Source organism: Myotis daubentonii, chromosome 8, assembly GCF_963259705.1.
Source record: "Myotis daubentonii chromosome 8, mMyoDau2.1, whole genome shotgun sequence".
NCBI classification, from domain to species: Eukaryota; Metazoa; Chordata; class Mammalia; order Chiroptera; family Vespertilionidae; genus Myotis; species Myotis daubentonii.
The window spans coordinates 70,147,380-70,170,920 of NC_081847.1; the positions used below are offsets into that span (position 1 = coordinate 70,147,380).

The window sequence follows — 23,541 nt, forward strand, 5'->3', positions numbered from 1 at the left end:
TTTGTCAGCCCCCCAAAGGCAGAACACACAGCAGGCTCATCATCTGTGTTTATTACAAACTGTTTAATTGCTTCTTATCCTAATGACTTTACAAATATAGAAGTACATGCCAGTCTGGGGATGCCCTGTAGTGAATCACCCCTGTGAGGCACAGCTTAATGCCGCTTATCATCCATCTGGGAGCAGTCTCAGTGGTGGCCTCGGCCACAGGGAAAGAGGGTCAGGAGGAAGGCTGCCTAGTGTGGCCAGGCCACCTGGCTTCAGGTCTGTGCAGGTCCTTCAACTGCACGATGCTCATTCTCTGTCCGTTGAGTCTCCATGTACTTTCGCATCTTCTCAATGATCCAGGAGGGTAGGACAAAGGATTTCAGCTCCTCTAACTTCAGGTCCAGGCATCCTCTGACAAAGACATTGAGGAAAAAAGTTGAAGACAGGATGTAGGCCCCAGCTCATCCTGGGGGTACTGTAAGGCAGGGGAGAGAGTAGGGGACAGATCTGGATTTACCTGTAATCATCGCTGGCAGCGAGGTCCCGGATGTCCTCTTCAATGAGGAGGTAGGCCTGGACCAGGAGCAAAGGGAAGTGATCGTCATCTTTGATTCATTTCTGTGTAACTCAACCACACATTATTAAACATTTGCTTAATGTAAGGGCTGTAAGGGAGGGGGGCATAGTTATAACTTAGTAGGGGAGAGTAAATAGGGACTGTCTGGGGAACAGTTCCTAGAGGCAATCTTTCACTCAAATAGGAACTATGGGTTGGGGAGTGGAGACTGGTGACTATAACTTTCTCCTCTTTTAAAAAAGGACCCTGATCCTGGCTTGGTGTGGCTCAGTGGTTGAGGGTGGACCTATGAACCATAAGGTCATGGTTCGATTCCCAGTCAGGGCACATGCTCAGTTGTGGGTTCCATCCCCAATAGGGGGTATGCAGGAGGCAGCCAATCAATGATTCTCTCTCATCATCAATGTTTTTTTTTCTTTTTTTAAAGTATATTTTTATTGACTTCAGAGAAGAAGGGAGAGGGAGAGAGAGAGAAACATCAATGATGACAGAGACTCATCGATCGGCTGCCTTCTGCATGCCCCCCACTGGGGATCGAGCCCGAAACCTAGGCATATGCCCTTGACCGGAATTGAACCTGAGACCTTTTAGCCCACAGGCCAATGCTCTATACACTGAGCCAAACCAGCTAGGGCTCATCATTGATATTTCTTTTTTTTTTTTTTTTAAATATATTTTATTGATTTCTTACAGAGAGAAAGGGAGAGAGATAGAGAGCTAGAAACATCGATGAGAGAGAAACATCGATCAGCTGCCTCCTGCACATCTCCTACTGGGGATATGCCCGCAACCCAGGTACATGCCCTTGACCGGAATCGAACCTGGGACCTTTGAGTCCGCAGGCCGACGCTCTATCCCCTGAGCCAAACCGGTTCGGCGATATTTCTATCTCTCTCTCTCCCTCTCTGAAATAAGTAAAAATATATTAAAAAATAAAATAAAAAAGGATCCCAAGGTACTTAATAACAAAATGGCAAGAGAGCTAGTGAAATATACAGGCAAAAAGGAAACTGGAGGAAGCTATGTTAACTCTGGGAACCAAGATTACTTGGTTTTGAACTTTGTGGCAGAAGGGAAAACTGTCTAGTAACTGGGCTGGATTGCCTTGGGGCCCGTAAGGCTGCTGGCACAATGCCATGGGCTGCAGTGGGCGAGAGCCCTCTTGTGAGCTTCCCATACAGAGGATGTTGCTCATCACATAAAAAAGTCTTCTGTGGGAGACATGTCTTTCTAGTTTTAGGGTCAGGAATAATTACTTGTGTGTCCCTTGGGTCATTTGACTGTCACCTTAAGGACACTGCAAACTTTGTAACAGACCAGGTGTTCTTGAGAGGGGCCTAGAGCTGGAAATCCAGAAGTGCACTGGCCTCCCAAGTCAGCAATAAAAACAAAACAAAACAAAAAACTATTCTTGCTCATGGCCTAATTTTAGATCCTGTCTCCCCCTCACCTATTTTTTGAGACGGGGTATAGGTCTAAATATAGCAGTAAAATAAAAGACAGCTTTCAATACCAGAAAGGAGATGGCATACTGGTTTGCAAGGCCATTAGATTCTAATAGGAGCAATCCCCGCAGAGGGACTAAGCACTGTGTTGAGAAAAGATTCTTTAATGGTGCCAGGTGCAGAATGTTGTGATTGATGAGTGAAATCTGTCAACAGGCACAAGGGAGAAGTAGTAGTGTGTCTTGTACCTGCCATTCTTCTGCTTAGCTAATAAAAGCTATGAATGAGGAATTAGGTGAGGAGGGGCTGAGGGGGTGCTGTGTGGGAGACCTAGGGACAGCAAAGGAAGTCCAGGGATTCCAGCCTGCTGTTCAGCATGAAGGACCAGGCCCTCTCTGCCCTTACATGCCTGCCTTTCTACACTCATCAGGCTTTGAGAATCTCTCAGATTTGGAGGTAAGCTGCCACCAATAGCCAGAACCCTGGGGCTGTGTGGGTCTTTGGCAGTGGCACGAGGGAACAGTGCTCACCATCTTCCCTCCTGTTGCCCGCATGTGATGTTGCTCGGCCAGCCAGTGCTTGTCCTGGGGATCAGCTGCGTACTGAGGGATGAAGTCACAGGAGACATTAGCCTGGTGTGAGGGGCTTTCCTTATTTGCTCCCAGATCATACTCCGGGCCCTTGAGCAGTTCTTATGAACAAGTCCTTGTCCTAGCTGGGTGGATGCAGAGGGCTCACCAACCTCTTCAGAAAAAGTGCAGTTGAGCCCAGGAAACCAGGAGCGGGACCCAATTTCCAGAGATTTAGTTACCATCTAATTCCCCAACCCCTTTGTTTCTCAATACACAGCATCTCAGGCAACGGGTCTGAGTCTTATTATAGAGCTCTACTCCTCTCTGAAATAATGATTTGAGGAACTTATAACATATGACTATTACGGTGACCATATTTCCTAAAACAAAAACTAGGACACTTCATGCTCAGGGGAAGGAAGGATAGCATCACATTTAAGAACCTGGTTTTGGAATTACACAAAAAAGGTTTAAAGTCTGGTTTCTGCCACTTATTAGACAGTATAAACCTGGGCAGTAATTTCCTTGAGACTCAGTTTCTTCATCTGTGAAAAAGACAGTATTAATACTTATAGGGTTGTTGTTTGTCAGGAGCCGGTCCATCCTTGCTGTTTCAAGGGACCTGGCATATATGGCATACTGTTCTTAATATGTTTGCTCACCTTCTTGGCACTATGTGTTTTAACCAAGGTCACCTCTCTGAGAAAGGTTGTTTCCCCAGGTAGGGATTTTTCCCTGAAGTCAGGGAGGGAATAAAACCCCTTAACTAAGTGCCAGGCAGGTAATTAATCACTTTAACTACAAACAATCACGCTTAAGCTACATAATCTTTACTCCCTGGAATGGAGATAAGAAACGCCCTAACCTTTGGAATAGAGATTGATAGGACTGGAATCAACTGGTATAAATACAGATGTAACAAGACAACAGAATACACACAGAACCTAGACAGAGAACCTAGACACAGAACCTACACAGTACCTAGAGACAGAAGAACTTCGCTGGAGAGAACATGGCAAAAGATCCTGGACAGAAACTGGACACAGAACCTAGAGACAGAACCTAGCGAGAAAACCTGGCTGAAGAACCTAGAGACCGAACCTGGCCACAGAACCTGGCAAGAGAACCTGGCTACAGAACCTGGATAGAACATGGCAAGAGAACCTGACTAGAACCTGGTGACTGAACCTGGCTGGAGAACCTAGTGAGGGAACATGGCTACAGAACCTGGCTGGAGAAACTAGCAAGAGAACATGCACACAGAACCTGGCTGCAGATCCTAACCAGAACTTCGCTGGAGATCCTGACCAGAACTTGGCTAGAGATCCTGGCTAGGCTGCTGATCAACTGAACGCTGTCTCTGTGTCATTCCTTCTTCGCCGACTCCGTCCACACCTTTGGGGACCCCTGGACCTGCTGGGGTTGGACCCCAGCAGTTGTTAAGAATAAGTAAAATGGGCCTGCTTGCACGCACAAGCCTTCCCCCTTTCTTTCCCCACAGGGATTCATCTCCTAAACTTTAAGGGACCCCAAGAGGCTTGCAATTAGGGCAACAATGGCCAGTGGCAATTCATCCTGGGCAAACCCCCTAAACCTGTCCCCAAAGCCCCCTTTTCTCTGACTTCTTAGTGAACCAAAGAAGTCCATCCTAGGATCACTTCCCCAGCCCTTTCTTGTTTCACTGTCCCCAGCTTTAATAAATGTTCTCTTAAAAAAAAAAAAAAAAAAAGAATAAAGTTGTGCATAAAAAGTGCTAAACATAGTATCTGACACATAATAAGTGCTCAATATAGATAGGTTTTATAAAATAGGCAGAACATTTGAAATAGAGACCAACTGGGAAATCTGTATGGTTACTAACTTTGAGTTTGAATAATTATTTCACCTCCCATCCTATATAATAAAAGGCTAATATGCAAATCAACCAAACAGTAGAAGACTAGTCACTATGACGTGCACTGACCACTAGAGGGCAGACGCTCAATGCAGGAGCTGCCCCCTGGTGGTCACTCAGCCAGAAGCCAGGCTCATGGCTGACGAGTGCAGTAATGGGAGCTTCTCTCGCCTCTGCAGCAGCACTAAGGACCCCCGTAGGGGATGTCCAACTGCTGGCTTAGGCCCGCTCCCTGAGGGGACATCCCCCGAGGAGTCCCGGACTGTGAGAGGGTGCAGACCAGGCTGAGGGACCCCCATCCCTCCAGTGCACAAATGTTGTGCACTGGGCCTCTAGTATAATATAAACATTAGTCAAAAACTTAAAAGTGTGCATTTTCTGACCCAGAAAAATCCCATTTCCAGGGATTTACCCTTCAGAATCACCCATACATGTACACAAGTTTGTTTTGTGCAGCATTGTTTATGATAGCAACTGTTGGAAAAAACTTAAATATCTAACAACAGGGGAGTAGTGAAATAAATGATGGAATATTTATTCTATGAATTCTATACAGCCATTATGATGAAATGAAGCAGCACTGGCTTGTGCACCTAAGGGTAATGGGTTTGATTCCCAGTCAAGGGTAGCAGGTTCGATCTCTGCCCTGGTCAGGGCTCATTCGGAGGCAACTAATCGATGTCTCTCTTTCACATCAATGTTTCTCTCTCCCTCGCTCCTGCCCTCCCTTCCACTTTCTTAAAAGAAAAAAAAAATCAATGGTAAAATATCCTCAGATGAGGTTTAACGATAAAAAAAAAACCAAAAAAAACGAGGGAGACCTAGTTTAATAACATGCGCAAGAGCTCAGGTTTTGCTGAGGACAGACCTGACTCACTAGTTACTACTGAGTGATTCTGAGCAAGTCACTTAGCCTTTCTCAGCCATTCCATCTTAAAGGAAGTTCCATAATGTAAGTGTGGCACCTATAAAACCAGGTTTGGTACACAATAAACACACAAGACAAGAAGCTATTATTGAGGCACAGAGTTGTTATATAAATTATAAAAGGTAAGGTCGGGGCAACTAGAACCCAGATACCTTGACTCCCAGATCGGTATTTGCCCCAAGCTTCTCTGTGCCGTGTATAGTTCCCAATGTCACATATTCCCCTGCAATGGCCTGCCTGACCCCCAGCTCTCACCTACCTTAAAGAGGTGTGGGTGCTTGATGTAGATTCTCCCTCTGGTGCCCCCCATCCCCAGGGCTCTGAAATATAACAGACAAGTGTAAGGATTCCAGCAGTTGTAGTCCTAGGGGTGGACTCCTTCCTCAGTGCCAAAGCTCTAAGACTTACTTGTTGGCTCGAGATCCTAACACAAAGGTGGTAGATTCATTCAGCCGAGCTGGGTCCCACTACGCAAAAAATAGACAGGCTGGTGAGGGTGAGGTTTATCTGATGGGCAGGAAAGAAACATTCCTCTCCCTCCCGTCTACCAACACCACCCTTATTCCATTATTCAAAAGAGTTGATTCAAGAAACTGAATATTTACACTATGCTAGGCCCTGTGCTAGATACTGGGGATAAAGAGATAAGTAAGATAGTTTCTGTTTTTCAGGGTCTACAGACTTATGTGTATAGATCAAGCATGTCAAACTCAAAGGCTAACACAGGCCAAATAAACGAGGCATGTGGCCCGCGGGCCGTGAGTTTGACATGCTTGGTATAGATAATTATACCATCATGAGATGGGCAATGATATACAGGCGAGTGTAGGTGGGAGGGGTGCCAAAGAGAAGGAAAACAAGAAGGCTTCCTTAAAGAGGTAATTGGCAAGTTGATTCTGGAAGGATGAGCACAAGTTATACAGGGTAGCTGGGAGGAAGAAAGGCAGGTGAGAGCTGGTGTGGGAACCTGGAGAGACTATAAATCATTCTGTGTTGCTAAAAGAGAGAGCACAAATTAGGGCGTGGCAATTAATGAGGCTGGAGAGAGAAGCAGAGAGGGCTGAAGGCCCTAGTACATTTGCTCATTCTGGAGGCTATGGGGAGTCACTGAGGGCCTCTGCACGGAGGAGCAGATCTGCTTTAAAGACAGCTCACTCTTCTGCAGTGCGGCTTCTGGATGTGAAGTGGCAGACTACAGGCAGGGGGACAGCTCAGTTTTGAAGGAAGATGAGGGCCTGAGCCAGGATAGCAGTAAGGATGAAGAGGAGGGAATAGCAACTATGATATATTTAGGAGGTGGAAGCACCCAGGGTGGAAGGAGAGGAAGAGGCAAAGATGACTAAAGTAGAGACCATAAAAGACAGCTGAGGAAAGACTCTGATATCCATTTTGGATATCTGAGTTTGAAATGCCACGGAAATTCCAGGCAGGGAGATCTAGTAGGTAGTGGGATATACAAGTTTTAAACTAGAAAGGGAATGTGGGACAAACCAAGAAGTATGGCAGGTTTAGTACACTGGTCCTTGAAACCACAGGAGTGAATTATTTAGATCATCCAGAGAGGAACTAGATGGAGAAGTGGGCCAAGGAGGGAACTTTGGGAAATGCCCTTTGTACGGGTCATTGCTGAGCAAGAACTCCCAAAAGAGAGAAAGATGTTTGGGAGGAACAGAAAGACCGGAAAGACCCAGGAGAACGCAGGACCACCTGCTTTAAGGGAGCAGAGTTTTAGAAGAAAGGTGTGGTCGCTGTGTGAAGGCAAAGGGCCAGCACGACAAGAGGTGGGCCATTTATACTGGCAGCCTCAACCAGGACAGTGGAGCTTTCACCTCCCTTCCTGGCTTCCACATGTGATTTTACGTAAAGAGAGGATTCTACTGCTAAAAGGGCTTGTAAACAATGTTCCGAAGGCAACAGAGGCTAATGGTTAACAACACAAACTCTGGTGTTGACGGATCTTATGTTTGAGACTTGGCTCTACCACTTACTAGTATGTGACTGTGAGCAAGTCCCTAAGCCTTAGCATACACTCAAGTGTATTAAGCACCCAAGATAACTAAATAAAATATAATTTCTGCCCACAGGGAGTTGGCAGGAAAGGAAGCTCCTCAACTGTAGAAGGGTAACAGAATGTATTGCACGAGGCTGTTGTAAAGATTAAATGAGAGAAGCCATGCGAAGATTGAGGGCCGTGCCTGTCACATACTAAGTACTGGAAACATCACGAGCTCTGACAAGGAGAAGGCTTCAGCAGACTCAGCCTTCCCTTCGTTTACCTCTAACTCCAACCCCTGCTTGGGCTCCTTCTTGGAGGCCAGCATTATGGGTAGGGGAAGGGGTAAGATGGCTCTGGAATGGCATGCACACACCCTTCACCACCCCAGCCTCTATCCCTCCTGCTGGGCCCAGAGCCTTGACTGAGTCTCCCCCTAGGATGGAGGTCGCTGCCATGCCCACACAGTCATACCTTGGGGCCTTCTCGGCGAATTGGTTCACAGGATTTTGGTTTCCACCTGATTGGGGGACAGAAGAAAGGTGACTGCTCTGAGTTCAGGTCCAGGATTGGCTGAAAGCCTGATGCTGGTGGTGGGAGTTGCCCCTACACTCTCACCTTAGCCCTGAGTGTGCTTCTTCCAGGTAACCCATTAGAGGAGGCACAAGGGGAGAAAAGCACTGGACTAGAAGCCATCCTAGGACTAAATCTGATATCAAGTCCAAGAACCTCTTTGAATTGCAGTTCTCATCTGTCAAAAGGAGATTCCAACAGCAATGCTGTTGTGTTAGTGAGGCATGAACTTGCTCAGGTGGGACACAAATCTAGGTCTGATGATGACTACTACTCCATCTCCTAAGCCAGGGCACCAGCTATCCCCATCGCTTTTAACCAGACCAATAAGGCTTTATCTGCTTTAAATATTGGGCTTCCATGTAAAGTTTTGTTTGAAAAAAGATTCTGGCCCCAGCTGGTTTGGCTCAGTGGATAGAGCATCAGCCTGTGGACGGAAGGGTCCTGGGTTCGATTCCGGTCAAGGGCACATGCCCGAGTTTCGGGCTCAATCCCCACCAGGGGGCATGCAGGAGGCAAACCATCACTGATTCTTTCTCATCATTGATGTTTCTCTCTCTCTCTCTCCCTCTCCCTTTCTCTCTGGGGGGGGGGGGGGATATATATATATGATTCTGTTGCTTTAAAAATCTTTGAAAATGCCATCCTAGAGGGAATGGAGTAGTTTTGCCCCTTAGAAGCTATATGATGTTGGGCAAATAATTCTGAGTCTATTTCCTTATCTGCAAAATTAATTAATTATACCTTCATTAGAGGGTGGATGTAAGGATTAAAAAGTACATATGTAAGGAGTTTAGACCAGTTACGGCACATTATAAACATTCAATATATACCACCAACAAAGAAAGTCTGGTGTTTAATGAAGCTGGCTGAACTGTTCTGGGGCAAAAGCAGGATAAAACACCCTCCTCCTTGCTGCTTTCTTTTCCTACCCCCCAAACCCGGGTGACCCTCCTCCATGGTGACTTAAACAGATCTCACTTCTACAGGGACAGAACTCTGGCCGCTTTTCCTCCAGGCCCACTCCCTCCCATTCCTCCCTTCAGCTCTATTGGTCCCTACTCACACCATGCCAGGGGCTGCCCGGTCATTTGACTGGATGTGTCCAGGAGGCCGTCCCTTCCTCTGCCACAAAGAACAACTGTCAGAGCCTGACCCTGTGGAAGCCCCACCCCACCCTATTGGCAGGTCCAGGGTCCCTGGTGGAGATGGTTTTTCCAAAGAGACAAAATGGTGCTTGAGAGTGAACAGGAAGAGCGAGTGTTTCCAGGGTTCCTGCCTCTCATGCTAGAAAGGCCCCAGGCTGCACTGAGGAAGCCAACCACCCTCCCTGGGGCTAAGGCCTTGCCCAGCCAGAAAACGTGGGGTGGTTTACCTTTTTGGGAATGGGACTTCCTCGATGGGTACCTTCCTCTTCTGCCTGCCGACCACGCTGCAGAAAAAGGAAAGGGAACCAGTGGTAGGCCAGTATCTGGGGGCTGCAGGTTCCTTGGGATTGCAGAAGACAGGGCCCCTGGACCACCTCCTCCACCCCCTCCCTGAGCCAGGCCTCAGAAACCCTCCCAGCAGGATGCTATTTGGACCTGGTCCTACAAATGGGTGGCACACGGAATGCCCCTGCCTCCTGGTCATTGTCCCCTTTTGAGCCCCAGGACAGTGACTCTGACCTTTATCCCTGGAAGCTCATGGGTCAATCTGGGTATAACTTTTTCTCCATCTGAGAACAGTAGTTTTGCCTGAAAGGAAAAGATTGTGTTAACAGTCACTGTTTTGGTGGGAAGTCTCTCTGCCTTCATTTTTAGAGACATACTCCAAACTGGGTGACAGCTGTTTCATGGTCAGTACAAAGGCACTCCAGGATATGCACATAAGCACATATTCATTAACCACGCCCCGCCCCGCCTCCCCCACTTCAGTATTAATGATCATTGTTGAAAAACTAGAAAATGTAAAAAAAAAAAAAAAAAAAAAATCAAACCTGACATCTCAATAACCACAGAATACTGTTAACATTTCAATGTAAATTCTTCCTCACTTTTTTCTTTTTCTTTTTATATTTTATTGATTTTTTTTACAGAGAGGAAGGGAGAGAGATAGTTAGAAACATCAATGAGAGAGAAACATTGATCAGCTGCCTCCTGCACACCCCCTACTGGGGATGTGCCCGCAACCAAGGTACATGCCCTTGACCGGAATCAAACCTGGGACCCCTCAGTCTGCAGGCAGACGCTCTATCCACTGAGCCAAACCGGTTAGGGCTCTTCCTCACTTTTTTCGATGTAAATATATACTATGTGTGTTTTTTAACTAAATGCATTGATATACTATATACTCCTCAGGAAGCTGCTGTTTTCATTTAATAATATTAGGTGCCTAGGAGGTAACTGGCTGAGGAAGCAGCAGGAAATAGCACAGTAAGGTCCTTACTTTTGTGCAGCTTATATTCTGTGGGTATGGGAATAATAAGCCAATAAATAAACATATAAACAAGCTGACTCAGATCATGATAAATGCTCTCAAGAAAAAACCCCACAGACAGATGTGACAAGAGAATCGCCAGAAGGGAGGGCTCCGTGAAGCAGGTGATCAGGGAAGGCCTTGCTGAGAAGGCAGCCTGAGCTGACGTGTGGATGAGGAGGAGCACTTGAGAGCCCTGAGCACTGCCTCCTTCCGGAAACACTTTTCTACTGGCTCCTGCGGCCACACTTCCCTGGTTTTTCTATTTCTCTAGCCGCTCTCTCTTAGCCTTCTTTGCTGGCTCGTCCTCCTAGATCTGGTTCTTTTCACTCTGTCCTCTTTCATTAGGTATTCTGTCTGCTTTCATCTATGCTCACAGCTTCAATTAACATCTATAAACTGATGACTGCAATTTTTTTATCTTCAGCTGTCGCCTCCGCTTCGTGCTCTGGACTTATATATCAGCCTGCCCGTGTCTACGCATGGATGACCCAATGCGCTAGGTCTGAAATTAACCCTGTGATTTTCTCCTCCAGAAGTGAAGAGTGCACAAGTCTCCACGCACACGTGACATTTCATACCTGTCCACTTAACTATGAGAGCAGGAACGCTGCTTATTTGTTTGCCATTTGTTCTCATTTGTTTGTTCATTCATTCATTCACTTACTCTCGCAATCATTCTACAAATACTTAATGTACTAATATTAAGAATCATATTCTAGGGCTAGGAATACAGCAGTGAACAAGATCAGGCCTCAATTTTATAAAACTCAAGATTTTAGCAGAGTTGGGGGGAAGGGAGGCAGAAAATAAACAAACGAATTATTAATAATTTCAAGTTGAAATAAAGAGTGGAAATAAACACGTGAAGTGATAGAGAGTAACTGGAGGTGGGGAAGGAAGTGAGAAGGGGCTACTTTAGATGGAGCCAGCTATGTAGAGTTAAGGGAAGAGCACGTGATGCAGTGAGGGCAGCAAGTGCAAAGGCCCCGCGTTGGTGTGCTGGAGAAGCAGGAGTTCAGTATGGCTAGAATACAGTCAATAGGGCAGGTGGGAGGAGGTGACGTCTAAGAGGCAGGAGCCAGTCCACATAGGGCTCTGTGGGTCACGGCAAGGCATGAGGGTTTTATTTTGCCTGCAAAGTGAAGTCATTAACATGTTTTAAAGAGCAGAGTGAGCCCTAACCGGTTTGGCTCAGAGGATAGAGCGTTGGCCTGCGGACTGAAAGGTCCCAGGTTCGATTCTGGTCAAGGGCATGTACCTTGGTTGCGGGCACATCCCCAGTTTGGAGTGTGCAGGAGGCAGCTGATCAATGTTTCTCTCTCATCAACGTTTCTAACTCTCTATACCTCTTTCTTCCTCTCTGTAAAAAATCAATAAAATATATTTTAAAAAAAGGAGAGTGAGACAATTTGATTCATCTTTAAAAGGATGGATCTGGATGCTGTGAGAATAGAATGGAGGAAGTAGCTCAGGGCTGAGACATACATTTGGGAATCCTCAGCAGTTAAATTTTTAGGCTTCAAAGCCCAGAATGAGAATGGGCCACAGAAGAGGAGGGGTCCGAGGACTGAACTCAGGAGTGCACCAATAGCCAGAGGTCAGGTAGAGAAGAGGAGCTGGCCCAGGAAGCTGAGGGGGTATGGTCAATGAGGCTGGAGCCAAGAGGGGAGCGTTCTAAGAAACATGACATGATTCACTGTGACACATGCCACCAAGAAGCGAGTAAGCTCTCACTGACAGCACGGAGTTCTTCTGCCCTTTCAGAGCTGAGGCCCAGGCCCCGATCTTGCTCTTTTTCCGAGGCTGTGTCTGAGCAGCTAGCCAGACAATCCTCTTCTTCTTTTTTTGCCAGCCACTCTTCTTATGAAAATTACCCTTATAGACATGAACTTAAACCAGCCTTTGTGGCTTTGATTATGAAGAAATTTCCATCTCTGACAGCTAATGGTTTCAGTCAAGCAGAGTCTGGGTGATGCTGACAATTTCTATTAATAACAGCAGCTGACACATGCAAACAGGTTCACTACTATCTTGGGAACACAGCCATTTATAAACCTGATGTCATGCCTCCTGACCACACCCTGAGAGGCAGGGAGGCAGAAAGGGTGATAGTCCCCAGGGGCTGTGACAACTTCAAGGATCAAGTCCCAAGTACTTGCAGAGGTGAGATGGGCCTCAGCTATTCTAACTCTTGCTTGTTCTAAGCCACAATTTCTTCATCTGTAAATTAGGGATTAAAATATGTCTTCCATAAAGAGTTTCTTCTGAGATGTAAATGAACAAATGATATGAAAACATTTATCACAATACCTGGCATATAGTAACGATTTTCCTCCCCGTCTGTCAGCAACACCGCCAAGCCCTACCTGGAAGTAAGTGGCTTCTCCAGCATCCCCCACTGAGGATGGGATCACACTTCTTAGTGGCGATCCCAGGGCTAAGCCCTGTGCCTACATCTCTGGTCCTATTTGGTCTCACCTGCTCCAGGCAGCTGCGACAGGCCTCCTGGATCAGCTGCTCTGCATCCACTTCCTCCCCAACGTTGTCTCGCACATTCAGTGCTGCCTTCTGGAAGAACTAGGGAGAAGTACAAAGAGCAAACTGAAGATAAAAGAAAAGCTTTAGCCCTGGCTGGTGTGGCTCAACTGGTCGGGTGTCATCCTGTGCACCAAAAGGTGCTGTTCGACTCCCAGTCAGAGTACCTGCTTGGACTGCAGGATAGATCCCAGGTTGGGGGCAATGCAGGAGGCAGCCGACCAATGTTTCATTTTCACATTGATGTGTCTCCCTCCCTCTCCTTCTCTTTCTCTCTCTTTCTCAAAAATAAAAATATATAAAAAGAGAAGCTTTTATCTATCTCCACCATCTTGGAGCCTGAGGAAGTCTGCTGGGAACAGGACTTCTAAAATGACAAATATGTCTGGAAGGCTATGGTCCAAGGCCATTTTTGCTGGCTACGAGCAGGGTTTCTGGAACCAGGCGGCACACACAGCTCTTCCTAAAACTGTAGGTGTTTATGCTCAAGAATACTATCTAGGCAAGAGATGTGCTTATGTGTACAGCTAAGAACAGTGACTCCTGGTGGCAAACCAAAGCAAGCCAGAGTCATCTGTGGAAAGGAACTCTGCTCATGGAAACAGTGGCGTGGCTCCTGCCCAATTCTGAAGCAACCTTTCTGTTAAGCCTGTTGGGACACAGAATCCGTGTAATGCTCTAGGATTTAAACTTATTGAAAAGTAAATAAAAGTGAATTTGTGCCCTGGCTGGTTTGGCTCAGTGGATAGAGCGTCGGCCTGTGGACTCAAGGGTCGCGGGTTCGATTCCGGTCAAGGGCATGTACCTTGGCTGCGGGCATATCCCCAGTAGGGGGTGTGCAGGAGGCAGCTGATCGATGATTCTCTCTCATCGATATTTCTGACTCTCTATCCCTCTCCCTTCCTCTCTGTAAAAAATCAATAAAATGTGTTTTTTTTAAAAAAGTGAATCTGTTCTCTTGTACTTTTGTTAAATGGGTTAAACACAAAGAAATAAATAGAAGAGAAGCTTTTACCATATCTCATACAGAAGGGAAAAGTGATTCTGAGTATGGCTTTGAGATCAGACAGATTTAGACTCATATTCCAGGTTCATTTCCCCACTCTATCCTCATTTAAGGAGGAGCATAATCACAGAGGGACCCAAAGGATGGTCATTACAGCATTAATGTGTAAATAGTGCAAAATCAAAGAATAACTTAAATGTCTAGGTATAACTTAAATAAATTATGGCACAGCCCATACCATAAATATGCAAATATTAAAAATCACAGTAAGAAAAAAAAATCACAGTAAGGACATATAGCAAAATATATTTTTGACATGAAAGGTGACTAGTTGAGGGATCTAAGTAATACTTTGTCCTAGAGACATGACTTGGGCTCTCGTTGTGAACGTGTTCTCAGGCCTTGTTCGGGGCCTCACATCACCTAGTTTTCAGGCTCAAGCTCTCCCTCTTACCTGGGGTGGAACCTTCTGCTTTCCCTTCCCCCAGTTGGAGCTGCTGGTATCCTGAGACCCTAGCCAGGCCCCACACCTCCCATCCTACAGATGTACCTTTGAGATTGGACAAAGTCAGATTCAACCAGGACCTTCTAGTCTGGATCTTTTCTGAACAGTCAAACAAAGTGATCAGATGAAGTCAAGTCAAATCAAAGCTGTGATGTAATCAATTTATTTGTACTTTGCCCGAACACAAGTGCGATAAGAGGTATCTTTATTGACTATAAAGAGGGAAGCCTAGTGCCACAAATTGTATTTATCCAGCCTTTGCCCAGGGGAGAAGGTTCCTGAATCATGGTATCCATTATTCGGATAAGCAACAAGAAAAGGGCTTTGGAGGCAGGCAATCACAGATTAAATCCTGGCCTAACCTTCCCTTACTGGCTTCATTATTTCTGCATGTGTAAAAGTGTGGAGGTATGAGAATACATGGTGCATTCTGGGACATACAAAAAGTAGTGATAGTAATGACAGGGAATAAGGAGTGTGTGGCTGGGGTCTGATCACTTTGGGCCATATATGCCATAAGGAATTTGAATTTTACCCAGAGACAGTGGAAAGTCACCGAGGGATTTTATTTATGTACTAGAGGCCCAGTGCACAAATTCATGCCCAGATGGGGGGGGTCCCTTGGCCTGCCTGGTGATCGAGGCCTATTGGGGGGCGGGGAGCTGGCCGGCTGGGGGGAGGGACCATGGGAGGTTGGCTGGCAGGCCCGCCCACCCCCGAATCGGGGCCATTGGGGGCTGGCCGGGCAGGGGGAGGGGCCACAGGAGGTTGGCTGCTGGCCCCATCTCCAATCAGGGCCCCATGGGGGCTGGCCTGGCTGGGGTGAGGGTGGGGCGATTGGGGATGGGGCCGGCTTGGGGAAAGGGCCGCGGGCAGTGTGCCAGCCAGCCCCACCCCTAATTGGGGTGGGGTGGGCCAATGGGGGATGGGGCCAGCTGGGGGGAGGGGCTGTGGGAGGTTGGCCAGGGGGCCCTGCCCCGAATTGGGCCAGCTGGCTGGCTGCAGTGGGCATCATAGCGACCGGTTGTTCTGGTCACTGGCTTTTTATACATATAGATGCATGCATGCATGTATGTATTTATTTATTATTTGTAATGATTTCAGAGAGGAAGGGAGAGGGAGAGAGAGAGACAGAAACATCAGTGATGAGAGAGAATCATCTATCGGCTGCCTCCTGCTGGGGACTGAGCTCACAACCTGGGGATGTGCCCTGACTGGGAATCGAACTGAGACCTCCTGGTTCATAGGGGGATGTTCAACAAGTGAGCCACACCAGCCAGGCACTACTTTTAAAATACATAAAGAATTGGACTCTTTCCCAACATTTGCACAGCTAACACTTACGCCACTATCATGTCAAGTCTCCTAACTGGTCCTCCTGCAGTATATTCTCTATACAACAGTCAGAGTAACTCTTTAAAAAATGTTCAGATCAGCCCTAACCGGTTTGGCTCAGTGGATAGAGCGCGGGCCTGTGGACTCAAGGGTCCCAGGTTCGATTCCGGTCAAGGGCATGTACCTTGGTTGTGGGCACATCCCCAGTAGGGGGTGTGCAGGAGGCAGCTGATCGATGTTTCTCTCTCATCGATGTTTCTAACTCTCTATTCCTCTCCCTTCCTCTCTGTAAAAAAAATCAATAAAATATATTTTAAAAAAAAAGTTCAGATCACATGCTCTGCTCAAAACTCTCCAAGAGCTTTATTTTACTCATAATAAAACACAAAGTCCTTACAATGGCTTCAAGGTTCTGCATGAGCTGGGCCCCTGTTATGTCTCTGATCACCTCTCCCACTACTCTCCCCTGGCTCAGTCTGTTCCGGTCACACTTGCCACTTGGGTGCTTTCAATGTGCCAAGCACAGTCCTGTCTCAGGGCCTCTGGCCTGTTCCCTCGGCTGGGATGGCTTCTCACCCACCTTTCTGCATGGCTTGTTCTTTTCTCACGTTATTCAAATCTCTGCTTAAATGACCTTTTATCATGGGACTTTCCCCGTCACAATCTACGAAATAGCACCTCTGTTCCCCATTGGTCGCTCTCTTCCCCTTCTCTCTGGCATTCCCTAACAAGGTACAAATTTGCTAAAAGAGGGCAAGGACATTGTCCATATTGTTCACTGCTACATCCCCAGTGCCTAGAATAGTGTCTGCCATTATGGGAGACACTCAGTAAATACTTCTTGAATGAATGAGTAAATGTAAGAGGGGGGAGGTCTAGAAAGAAAAACAGAGTTCAGTTCTGAATATGCTGGGTTTGAAGCATCTGAGAGGCATTCAGGTAGAATCATGTAGAACTTTATTTATGGTCCTAGAAAATAATTTTGTTGTTGTTGTTGTTGTTAATCCTCACCCGAGGATATTTTCCCATTGATTTTTAGGGAGAGTAGAAGAGAGAGGGAAAGACAGAGAGAAACACTGATGAGAGAGAAACACATCCTGCACGAGCCCCAACCAGGGTCTGGGCCAGGAAGGAGCCAGCAACCAAGGTACATGCCCTTGACCAGAACTGAACCTGGGACTCTTTGGTCAGCAGGCTGATGCTCTATCCACTGAGCAAAACTGGCTAGGGTGAAAAAGAATTTAAATAATAATAATGGTGATATTATTAAACAAATAATAAAAGCAACCTGTTACGTTCCAAGCACAGTTCTGAGCACATTACACTTAAGTCATTTCCTCCTCACAATAGCTTGGCCAAAGAGGTGTTCAAATTACCCCTAAAGAGAGAAAAAAGTTCTCGGGGGTTCAAAATGGGAAAACTCTAGATATCTGTGTGTACCAGAGAGAGCCAGGGAGACAGTGAAGCAGGAAAAGACTGCTCATGAGTCTTTCTCCCGTTTAATGTTCTATTTTTGTGTCCCCTCACCTTCATGTACTTGTTGAACACAGTCTGGATCTCCTCGTTGATGCTAGGCTGCAGCACAGCTCGGAGCAGGTCCATGGAGATAGCAGGATCTGTGAAACTGCATTCAGGAGGGAGGCACAGTCAGGGGACATATCCCAAACACATCCTTTCTTAGTCTGCCCAGCTAGTTATTGACATAGGATCCCTTAATGACAATAATGGATAGTTTTTACTGAAAACTAGCTATGTGCCCAGGTTCTCTGTAAACTACATAGATGCATGCCTTCATCTCATCTTATAACTCTATAAAATGAGTATTGTTTTAAAAGTGTTATGAAATACTATATAATACTTATATAGAAAAGTCTATACACATTAACAAACAGTGTTAGTGAACATCCATGTAATCACTATCCAGGTCAAAAAATATAATCAGCATTTCAAAGGCTCATCTTGTGCTCTCTCCTGTCCCTCTTATTATCTATTTAATGATAACAATTTTTATTAATTATTACCCTATTACCACAGGGTAATAGTACCCTATGGATACTATTAGCCACACTATTTTTTTTAAGTAATTATTTAGTTTTACTTTTTTTTTTTTGTAATTGATTTTTTACAGAGAGGAAGGTAGAGGGATAGAGCGTTAGAAACATCCATGAGAGAGAAACATCCATCAGCCGCCTCCTGCACACCCCCTACTGGGGATGTGCCCACAACCAAGGTACATGCCCTTCACGGGAATCAAACCTGGGACTCTTCAGTCCATAGGCTGACGCTCTAGCCACTGAGCCAAACTTGTCAGGGCTATTAGCCACACTTTTAAAAAAATATGTTTTTATTGATTTCAGAGAGAGGGAGAGGGAGAGAAGGATAGAAACATAAATGATGAGAGAGAATCATTGATTGGTTGCCTCTACCACGCCCCCTACTGGGGATCGAGCCAGCAACCCCCGCATGTGCCCTGACCTGGAATTGAACTGTGATCTCCTGGTTCATGGGTTGACGCTCAACCACTGAGCCACCCCAGCTGGGCTTAGGCATTGTTTCATCTCTCCGGTCCCCTCATTTTGAAGAGGAATTCAGAGGGGGAAGTGATTTGCTCAAGGCCACACAGAGCCACAGAACCTGAGTCTCCTCTTTTCTAGCCCAGTGCTCTTTCTACTGCGTGACGATCTCTTCTCAGCCCTCCATTAGGGCCCCAAAGCTGCCTTCCAGGACAGTGCCTGGGAGGCAAGTCCCGTCCAGAGCCAGCCTCACCTGGTGGTCATCTGTGAGCGGCGGCCCCTTCGCTGCACCTGCCGGTGCTTTATCATTATGTTCCAAGGATTCTGTGGGGACCAAGGGAGCAGGTGTCACCGAAGTCCGTGACACTGGGGTGAAGGTGGAGGGTGAGTATGAAGTTGAACCCAGACAGCCCTGCTTCTCAGGTGTTTTCACCACTTCTGCCCCCTTGCGGTTGATCGGGGCGGGCAGTGGTTGGAAGGCCCTGCCAGGGAAGAGAAACTCAGGGAGAGATTCCTGCCTCAAAAGCCCCGACCCCACCTTTCCAGGACCGGCTGGAGGCAGGGAACCAGTGTGTACCGAGGACCTACTCCGGTGGCAGATGATGTGTGCTGGGCGCTTGGCCGCATTTCGAGCCCATCCCCACCACCTTGGGAGGCAGACACTCATCACCTCCGCTTTACAGAAGAAACGGGGCCTTGACCCGACTGCCCCACGTCACCTAGCGCGGAGGGCGGCACCAGAACTTGAATCCTGGTCGTCGGAATGAGAAAAACGCCCACCCCCCATCGGCAGCTCCAGCCTCCGCGTTCTTTTGCCCGCGGGCTAGGGTCCCGGGAACCCGAGGCCCTGCCGGCCCGAGCCCAGGCCGCCCGGCCTCCCTCGGGGCACTCTCACCGTGAGAACCAGCTGCCCCGCTGCGCCCGCATCTCCCAGCTCCGGGCCGCCCCGCTCTGCCCCGCTGGGTCCCCGCGGCTGCTCGGCGTCGCCAGTGGCCCCCATGGCGCCCCGGGTCCTCACAACTCCAGCTCGACTCTGCCAATGGGCCGGAAAGTGGCCCCGTGACGTCATTGGAACGCGCGGGCGCCTGCCTGAAAGCGCGACGCGGCGAACAGCGGAGTTACCATGGGAACCAACTGCCGCTTCCAGCCGGAGACCCTGGAGACCTAGTCTGAGTGGGTGGGTAGGCGGGCTCGCTCCGGGGAGGGGTCGCTTAGCAAGTGTGGACTCGGGGTGTTCAGTCAAGAATCGTTCTCCGTCTGAAGTGCGGGGCAGAGAAAGGGGAGCAGGTTTCCAAGGGTTGAAGTTGGGGAATTTAGGGGAGCGTTTCATGCAGCAGCGTCTGCAGTTCAGTCTTTGAAAACTGTAGACTTTAATATGCCCTGTACTGAGCCCCCAGAATTGGAGTGGACACGGAACCCCCACGACAGGAGGCCCCGGGCAACTCTAGCACTCACCCACTGGGTCTTTTTTTTTTTTTAATATATTTTTATTGATTTCAAAGAGGAAATGAGAGGGAGAGTTAGAAACATCAATAATGAGAATCATTGATTGGCTGCCTCCTGCATGCCTTACATTGGGGATCCAGCCCTCAACCTGGGCATGTGCCCTGACCAGAATCAAACCTGACCTCCTGGTTCATAGGTCTACCCTCAATCACTGAGCCATGCTGGCTGGGCATCCACCAGGTCTTAACAGGCTTCCACCCCAGGGGCTGCCTTTTGAGTCTGAAGGCATCAGAATAAAGACTGGGACTTGGATGGTGGATTCCCCCAACCCCAAGGAGCTGGACTTCTCTCTCCAGACTCTGATTCTGGGATGGGCGGAGAACGCAGGGGTTTAATAGCCATAGAGTTCCCCAGAGCTCCCCTTAACTCTGCCTTAGATGTAAGGAGGCCCTGAATAGAATTGGATTGATTTATGAGTGGTAGAGAAAGTTACTTTTTCCAATTCACAACACAGGGTAGTAGAAAGTGCATGAGTTAATTTATTTTACTAGAGGCCGGGTGCACGAAATTTGTGCATGGGGGCGGGGTCCCTTCAGCCCAGCCTGCACCCACTCCAGTCTGGGACCCCTCAGGGGATGTCCGAATGCTGGTTTAGTCCTGATCCTGGGCCTAAACTGGCAGTCGGACATCCCTCTCATAATCCAGGACTGCTGGCTCCTAACTGCTCACCTGCCTGTCTGCCTGATAGCCCCTAACTGGCCCCCCTGCCAGCCTGATCACCCCTAACTGCCTCTGCCTGCCGACTTGATTGCCCCTAACCGCCCCCCCTGCCAATCTGGTTGCCCCTAACTGCCCCCCCCCACCCTGCCAGCATGGTTGCCCTTAACTGCCCCCCCCCCGCCAGCCTGGTTGCCCCCAACAGCACCCCCTGCTGGCCTGGTCACCGCTCACTGGCCCCCATGCCGGCCTAGTCGCCCCCAACTGCCCCCCTACCTGCCTGGTCACCCTTCCTGCCCCCCCTGCCAGACTGGTGGCCCCACGAAGTCTGCTGTTCAGTAGTTTGGTCGTCCCTCACTAATCCCCCTGCTGGCCTGGTGGCCCCATGCAGCCTGCTTGTTCAGTTGTTTGGTCATCCTTCACTAGCCCCCCTGCCAACCTGGTCGCCCCACACAGCCTGCTGCTCAGTCCTTGGTTGTCCTTCACTAACCCCCCTGCCAACCTGGTTGCCCCACACAGCCTGCTGCTCAGTCCTTGGTTGTCCCTCACTAACCCCCCTGCCAACCTGGTTGCCCCACACAGCCTGCTGCTCAGTTCTTTGGTTGTCCCTCACTAACCCCCCTGCCAGCTTTGTTGCACCACTCAGCCTGTTTGGTTGTCCGTTGGGTCTCAGTTCGGTTGTGATGGCCCCTGGCACTTTATATATAGAAACTAGAGGCCCGGTGCACAAAAATTTGTGTACTTGGGGGGCAGGAGGGGGGCCCCTCAGCTCGGCCTGTGCCCTCTCGCAGTCTGGGACCCCTTGGGAGATAACGACCTGCTGGCTTAGGCCTGCTCCCGGGTGGCAGAGGGCAGGCCTAATCCCTAGGTGCAGCCCCTGGTCGGGCTCAGAGCAGGGCCGATTGGGGAGCTGGGGCGCCGCCCCCTTTCATGCACAGAGCAGGGCAGATTGGGAGGTTGCGATGCCACCCTCAGTCACGCTCAGGGTAGGGCCGATTGGGGGGTTGGGGCACCACCCCCTGTCACACTCAAGGCAGGGTCGATGGGGAGGTTGTGGTGCCACCCCCTGTCATGCACAGAGCAGGGCTGATCAGGGGGTTGGGGAGCTCCCCCCTGTCACGCACAGAGCAGGGTCAATCAAGGGGTTGGGGAGCTCCCCGCTGTCACGCACAGAGCAGGGTCGATCAGGGGGTTGGGGAGCTTCCCCCTGTCATGCACAGAGCAGCGCCCATCAGGGGGTTGAGGAGCTCCCCCCTGTCACTCACAGAGTAGGGCCAATAGGGGAGTTGGGGCACCGCCCCCTGTCACACACAGAGCAGGGCGGATCAGGGGGTTGGGGCGCCGCCACTGTCACACTCAGGGCAGGGCCGATGGGGAGGTTATGGCTCTACCCCGTCACACACAGAGCAGGGCCTGTGGGGTGGGGGGGTTGGGGCGCCGCACCCTGTCACACACAGAGCCACAGGGAGATCAGGGGGTTGGGGAGCTCCCCCTATCATGCACAGAGCAGGGCAGATCAGGGGGTTGGGGCGCCTTCCCCTGTCAGGAACAGAGCAGGGCTGATAGAGAGGTTGTGGCCCCGCCCCCTGTCACACACAGAGCCGCAGGGCGATCAGGGGGTTTGGGCGCTGCCCCCTGTCACGCTGATTCCGGTGCCGGGAGGCCTCGCGGCTCCGCTGATCCTGGTGCTGGGAGGCATATTACCCTTTTACTATATAGAATAGAGGCTGGTTTGCCCTGAAGGGTGTCCTGGATCAGGGTGGGGGTCCCCACTGGGGTGCCTGGCCAGCCTGGGTGAGGGGCTGAGGGCTGTTTTCAGGCTGGTGGGTGACGGAAGCTCCCAATTGCTCCTTTTTTTCTTTTTTCTTTTTTATTCTGGGCCAGCTTAACTCTGAGGCTCCAGCTCTTAGGCCTCCGCTCCTGAAAACAGGTATCTGGTTTGTTTCGGTTCTATAATTGAAACTCTGTATCAACTCCAGCTCTGAGATCCCGGGCTTGCTGAAAGCAGGTTTCTGGGGTTTTGTTTAGCTTCTATATTCGTTACAATGTTTCTTAAACTGCAGGCTCAGAGGCCTGCAAGGCAGGCGGGGAACGTTGGAGTCCTCCGTTACTGAAGCAAGCAAGCCTCATGTTAGTTTCAAGCTGCCTGGCTGCCGGCCGCCATCTTGGCTGGCAGTTAATTTGCATATCTTGCTGATTAGCCAATGGGAAGGGTATCGGTCGTACGCCAATTACCATGTTTCTCTTTTATTAGATAGGATTGGAGGGAGGGAGAAAGAGAGAGAGAGAGAGAGAGAGAGAGAGAGAGAGAGAGAGAGAGAGAGAGAACATTGATTGACTCCCTCCTACAGGCAGTCTGATCAGGGATTGAACCCAAAGCCTGGGTATGTGTCCTGTCTGCAGGACACATGTGGGTTTTGCAGTTAGCAAGATCCGAGTTCAAATCCAGCATGGAATGGTGGTTAAGAACTACGAAATTGGACTGCCTCTCTTTGTTTTACCATTTACTAGCTGTGTGACCCACATTTCTTTCTGCACCTTAGTTTCTCCATCTGTAGAATGGAGATAATAGTAACAAACTCATAGGTTGCAGTGAGGATTAAGTGAGTTAATTAATATAAAGCACTTAGAACTGTGGCACAGGTAAACCCTCAGACAATGCTGTCATTACTAGTATTAAATTCCAGCAGCCACCACATAGTAGCTTTAGGACCCTGGGCAATTTTCCTCAGTCCCTCTGAGCCACTTTTACCTCTGCAAGATTATTGTGAGGATTAAAATAATGTATATAAAGCACATAATAGGACATCAATCTCTATGCTCCAATATCAGCCTTAAAACAATAAGGCAAAAGACAGACACACACACGCACACACACCACAAAACAAAAACAAGGCAACTTCCTGACACAGAACTCTTTGGCACTATTAAGGAGGATTTTATCTTGAGTCTTGGATGTTCCCTGCCCATTAACCTCACTGGGCTAAGCAATGCCACTGGACACTATTAGGTATCATGGCTGACCAAAGTTATAAGCAGATAGATAAATAAAAA

General features: G+C 48.6%; 1 protein-coding gene and 1 long non-coding RNA gene across 3 annotated transcripts; both read right to left on the reverse strand.

Moving 5' to 3' along the window:
• Nucleotides 1–44: 44 nt before the first annotated feature.
• On the reverse strand, nucleotides 45–19,392 carry DNTTIP1 (deoxynucleotidyltransferase terminal interacting protein 1). Of its 2 annotated transcripts, none has more exons than XM_059706927.1 (13): nucleotides 19,220–19,392; nucleotides 18,578–18,648; nucleotides 17,339–17,435; nucleotides 12,909–13,007; nucleotides 9,638–9,706; nucleotides 9,346–9,402; nucleotides 9,037–9,095; nucleotides 7,872–7,917; nucleotides 5,813–5,871; nucleotides 5,664–5,724; nucleotides 2,541–2,612; nucleotides 506–561; nucleotides 45–399 (listed from the first exon to the last, which is right to left on the reverse strand). In XM_059706927.1, the coding sequence occupies exons 1-13, from the start codon at nucleotides 19,322–19,324 to the stop codon at nucleotides 261–263; spliced, it is 990 nt and encodes a 329-aa protein (XP_059562910.1). In that variant the 5' UTR covers nucleotides 19,325–19,392; the 3' UTR covers nucleotides 45–260. The 2 variants fall into 2 exon arrangements, with proteins under 2 accessions (XP_059562910.1, XP_059562911.1); XM_059706928.1 differs by having other exon boundaries at nucleotides 18,578–18,690; nucleotides 19,220–19,351.
• Nucleotides 10,006–12,898, reverse strand: LOC132239895 (uncharacterized). The gene is made up of 2 exons (XR_009454179.1): nucleotides 11,837–12,898; nucleotides 10,006–11,607 (listed from the first exon to the last, which is right to left on the reverse strand). It is a non-coding gene; the product is annotated as an uncharacterized LOC132239895 (long non-coding RNA).
• Nucleotides 19,393–23,541: the final 4,149 nt, after the last annotated feature.